Here is a 5813-nt window from a genome sequence, read left to right on the forward strand (position 1 = left end):
GGTACCGCACGCTGTTAACCAACCGTCCTTAGACAGATAAGAACCGAAGCGAAAGGCACGGCATGCATTCCAGAAGACGATAACCAGCCGAAGCATACCTAGTAGATTCCCTAGAAAGACCCTTCATCCTATCCCATGGAACGAGAGCTAGAGTCAAGACCAATGACTGCGACCATCCATTCACACTCAAATCCCTGATTTGAGCATCACAGCGGATGTCCCAGAAATCCGAAAGCTGTGACGAGTTAAATTCTGAGAAGAATGGATGAGGAGACTAAAGTTCCGAGTGATGGAACCCTATTCCCACTAGATTTGACCTAGACCGAGAAAACTCAGAACCTTCGGAAGAGTAGTTGCTGAAGATGTTCGCACTACTCAGGCACTTCGTCCACCCCGTTACAGACAAATAGTGCCTAGGATCCTCCACCTTCTCATATGGAGGAAATCGTCGTCGCCCTGTAGACGATAGACTTCATTCTCCGAAGTGAACACTAGAATACCGAGAACCACAGGATAACCTCCGCAGCCAAGAATACTTGATCAAAGTGCGAAAGTAGTTGCGTTAAAGCCTCATGACCCAGATCCCGAAGAGATTATAGACTTGACACCAGCCTTGGTGTTAGTCGAGGGGTTATACAGGGACACGCACTTTCCGCACTAGAATAAACCAATGCAGGGCCGGCCCAACTACATGGGCAAGTTGGGCTTAGGCCCAAGGCATCAAAAAAATGGGGGCATATTTTTTATCCAGCAAGTTATAATATATGTATATAATTTTGGCCCAAAAATTAAACCCAATTACTCCAATAGTCCAGCAAGTCAGCATTAGGGCATTCCGATTCAGCGATCTTGACTCTTGAGCTTGAACGCCAAGTGAATTAGCGCAATCGGGAGATGAGGAGTCGGGAGATGAGGAGTCGGTCGACCAACGTTCGAATGGATTCAACGTATTTGTTGTGTGAGCATCACCGATTCAGCCGATTTCTTATTCAATCTTCTTCTCAATTTCTTATTCAATCTTCTTCTCAATTTCTTATGCAATCAATCAATCTTCTCTAAAACTTATAGCCTATACGTTCAATCGAGGAAACCAAGGGAAGTACGAACCAGTGAAGAAGGCAAGAAATCAAACACAGCCGTGAAGAAGGGAAGTACGAACCAGTGAAGAAGGAAAGAAATCAAACAGACAAACACAGCCGTGAGTTTTCTTCTGATTGCAATTTGCCAATTTCTATTCTTCATTCTGATAAACTCGAATTTTGGGTGAGTTTTCTTCAATTGACTGTGAGTCTATGAGTTTTCTTCAATCATTGTTTCTTTTTTCTTAATATGATTAATTGAATATTGTGATTTGTTGTTTGAGTTGCAGATTTGGAAATTGGAATTTTCAATTGTTTTCAAATAGAAAACGAAGTGAACACAGTTTCTGAATTCTCTTTTTAGTTCTCATTTTGTGCTCTTCAACTTATTAAGGTAAGTTTTCTATTTTTCTTCTAATGATTTTTTTTATTTCTGTATGAACATCAACCACAGTTTCTGAATTATCTAAAGTTTTGTTTTTGTTTCTGTGATGTGAATCAGGACTTGGGACTTGGGAGGCTGATTTTTATTTATTTTGAAATCTTGAAAGGTATATATTTATTTCATTATAGTGTTATTACTTATTAGTCAGTAGTTGTTGAAAATGGATTTGTATTTCTGATTGTATGTTTTAATTTTCAGATTATCGGCATCTTCAAAGTGGGAAATAAAAATGAAAACTTTGGCCAGGTTGTATCTTTCTTTGCTTAGCTTTTATAACTAGAATTATTGATTTTTTTTTCTTTGCTTAGCTTTTTTCTTTGCTGATTTTTAAATATGTTTCCCCAAAAACAACCATCGGGTGCTCAAAATAGAAAACGAAAAAGAAAAGAACAAGAAGAGGCTAATCAATTAAGAGGGTCTTTGAATAAATATTTTGTTAGAAATCAAAATTCCAATGATCCGGTTAATAATTTTAATGTTCCACCTAGTACTTCCAATGATTCGGTTGATATTTCCAATGATTTTGAAAAAAATGATTTTTTTGATAAAGATAAACCAAGTGATTTTAATATTTTTGATCCTAGAGTATGGGATGATTTAGATTCAAAAATGAAAGATTTACTAATAGAAAAAGGGCCAAATAGAGAAGTTGATACCAACACAATTTTTCCAAAAGATTCACTTGGTAGACATTTTTCATTTGATTTTTTCATTCGGAAATTAAGAAATGGTGATTCTTTTGATAGAAAATGGTTAGTGTATTCAAAAGAACTTGATAAAGTTTTTTGTTTTTGTTGTAAGTTGTTTAAAACTATTCGAACTAAAAGTAGTTTGGCAACCGAAGGAATTAAAGATTGGAAGCATCTTAGTGAAACATTAAAACAACATGAAAATAATCCCGATCATATGGATAATTTAAGAACATGGAATGAAACGCGAATTAGGTTAAATAAAAACGAAACAATTGACAAAGAAATTCAAGAAATGATAAAAAAAGATACCGAACATTGGAAAGAAGTTATGGTTAGAATTATTTCTGTTGTAAAATGCTTAGCAAAAAATAACTTGGCTTTTCGTGGTACAAATGAAAAATTTTATGAAAACTCAAATGGCAATTTTTTAAGTGTAATTGAATCAATTGCGGAGTGGGATCCGGTAATGAAAGAACATTTTCGAATGATTCAAGACAAAGAAACACATAATCATTATCTTAGTCATAAAATTCAAAATGAATTAATTGAAATGTTAGCATCCGAGGTAAAATGTGCAATTATAAAAAAAATCAAAAGGGCAAAATATTTTTCTATAATTCTTGATTGCACTCCGGATGCTAGTCACCAAGAACAAATGACTTTGATTATAAGATGTGTAGATTTGGAAAGTGTTCCATTAAAAGTTGAAGATTTTTTTTAGAGTTTCTAATTGTAGAAGATACATCCGGTCTTGGTCTTTTTAATGTTTTACAAGATGCCCTAAAATCTCTTGATTTGGATATTAATTATGTTCGTGGTCAAGGGTATGATAATGGGGCAAATATGAAAGGTAAACACCAAGGTGTTCAAAAACGATTGCTTGATATAAATAATAGAGCTTTTTATATGCCTTGTGGATGTCATAGTTTAAATTTGGTTTTGTGTGATATGGCAAATTCTTGCCAAAAGGCAAAAACTTTTTTTGGTACATGTCAAACGCTTTATAATGTTTTTTCCAATTCAACCAAAAGATGGAGTGTTTTACTTGAGTTTGTTGATGATCTAACACTTTAATCATTATCAGCTACCCGTTGGGAAAGTCATATTGAATGTGTTAAAGCAATAAAAACACAATTTTATCAAATAAGAAAAGCTTTAAAAAAAACTATCTATAATAAGTGATAATGGACAAGTGTGTAGAGATGCTGATTCACTACTAAATGGTGAATTTTCTAGTTTTGAATTTATTTTAAGTTTAGTTATATGGTATGATATTTTGTACAAAATTAATTTGGTAAGCAAAAAGTTACAATCCAAAGAAATGCTTCTTGATGTTGCTGTAAAAAATTTAGAAGGGTTAATTAATTATTTTGAAGAATATAGGGAAAGTGGGTTTGACTTTGCTAATAGTGAAGCAAAAGAAATAGCAAATAGTGTTAAAGTTAAACCCGAATTTCCTCAAAAACGCAATAAAAAAAAGAAAACAACATTTTGATGAAATTCCAAATACCGAAAGAGAACACCAATCTTCTCAAGAAGCATTTAAAAGAGATTATTTTTTTATTCTTATTGATATGGCTCTTGTTCAATTGAAAAGTAGATTTGAACAAATGCAATATTTTGAATCGATATTTGGTTTTTTGTTTGATGGTTCCAAATTAGTTTCTTTAGTTGATGATGAATTAAAGAAATGTTGTTTAAATCTTGAGTCCAATTTGAAAAATGGTGAAGATTATGATATTGATGAGATGGTTTATTCATTGAGTTAAAACTTTTGCAGAAAATGTTGCCGGATGAAGCATACAAAAGTCGAAGTCCTTGGACATCTATTCAAATAATGGAGTATGCAAGAAGAATGGATATGTTCCCTAATGTGTTGGTTGCATATAAGATATTATTGACGGTGCCGGTTATGGTTGCTTCCGCGGAAAGAAGTTTTTCAAAATTGAAGCTTTTGAAATCGTATCTCCGAAGTACCATGACTCAAGAAAGATTGAATGGATTAGCAATTTTAAGTATTGAAAGTGATTTTCTAAAAAATATTGATTATTGTAAAATAAGAGATGTTTTCGCTTCAAAAAATGCGCGAAGACATCGTTTTAGGTGATTTTTGTATATTTTGGTTGTGTTATTTGTTTGATTATAAAAATTACTGCATTTTTTATATTAGAAATTACTACATTTGTTTGATTATACGTTTTTGTTATTGTACCTTACACATATAAGGGCATAATTTTTTTATCTCGCCCCGGGTAGTAAAAAACAATGGACCGGCCCTGAACCAACGCCTTGGAAATTAGGGCGCGTCTTACAGATTCAATGGACTACTAGGTGTTCCATGAATACTATCTCGCGCAGAAATAGTAGAACCACCTCCTGAGGTAGTCCAACACTTGTCCGGTGAAACCCTATCTCCCCGAACCTAAGGGTTTTCGTATCTCAAGAATCGTTAGTGCAAGTTCATTTAGCACGAGCTTGAGATAGACACTCTACAGCAGACAGATAACCGTAGATACGCAACCCATCCGATGACCTAGAAAACCTCTAAAAGCCAATTGACAGGAAACGTGAAACCAAGGACAACCCGAGCTTCCTAAGAACCAACCTGAAGGACCACCCTGCCAGTATGAGAGAGAACGTTAGGAACTCCGGAATGGCAATCAAGCCAGTGATGATCTTGCCATAGTACACTATGTTCTAGGTACTGAAAAGGTCTACCCTTCCGAGAGCTTAGGACCATCTGAGAATCCTCACCGAGATTTGGTCCAACCGTCATCAGACCACTACTACTTCCGGATATTCCACAAGTTTCACCCCCGATCGATCCACTTTTTAGACTTGATCAGCGTTGCCCGACGTCACTCTTCGTATCCCACACATCTTGATAGAAACCATTGAGAACCCTAACCTCGTAGATACACCAGTCGGAACCCACTAACTACACGAGGCTGAAATCCGCATCCCATAGGTGAAGGTTTGTTGGAACGACAAACACAGGCCAGAGTTCACTTGGGAGTACGAGGACAAACCGAATAGGAAGTACCCTCCTGCCTCTATCATTCATACCTACTTCCTTGCCTAGACCTGAATTTCGGGACGAAATTCCCTCTAACGGGGGGATGATGTGACAACCCAAAGTTTATTTCGTTACATCACCCCGTTACCATTAACGGAATATTTCATTTTATAAAAGTTCCGTTAATTAGAGGTCGCAAAATAAATAAACATTTTATTTATTTATATTTTTGTGTCGTTATAGTCGTAATAAAGTAAATAAAAACACTTAAGTTGCATTTCCATTTAATTGGAAACAGTTAGTTTTTATTATTACGACCACTAAATCAGGTGCGACCAAAAGCCCCGTTTAATGGCAGTATCGGGTAGAATCCTACTGAGCCCCAACTCCAACCCCTATATAAGGGTGAGTGGAGTCCATTGGAGACTTTTTACACTCCCTAAACTCTCTCTCTATAACTTTTTCCCGATCCAAAAATCGTCCATTTCGAGCCCCAAACGAGTAGGTAAACTATCCTAACTTGTTGTATAACCTATCTAGCATGCAAATTCGTGTTTAAATCATAAAATAGGGACAAAATC

General features: G+C 35.5%; 1 protein-coding gene across 1 annotated transcript; it reads left to right on the top strand.

Moving 5' to 3' along the window:
* The first annotated feature begins 1857 nt into the window (after positions 1–1857).
* Positions 1858–4323, top strand: LOC128128093 (uncharacterized). The gene is made up of 4 exons (XM_052766905.1): positions 1858–2905; positions 2953–3066; positions 3476–3657; positions 3997–4323. Exons 1-4 carry the CDS (start codon positions 1858–1860, stop codon positions 4321–4323), a joined length of 1671 nt encoding a protein of 556 aa, XP_052622865.1.
* Positions 4324–5813: the final 1490 nt, after the last annotated feature.

The sequence above is a fragment of the Lactuca sativa genome, chromosome 1 (assembly GCF_002870075.4).
Source record: "Lactuca sativa cultivar Salinas chromosome 1, Lsat_Salinas_v11, whole genome shotgun sequence".
NCBI lineage: Eukaryota > Viridiplantae > Streptophyta > Magnoliopsida > Asterales > Asteraceae > Lactuca > Lactuca sativa.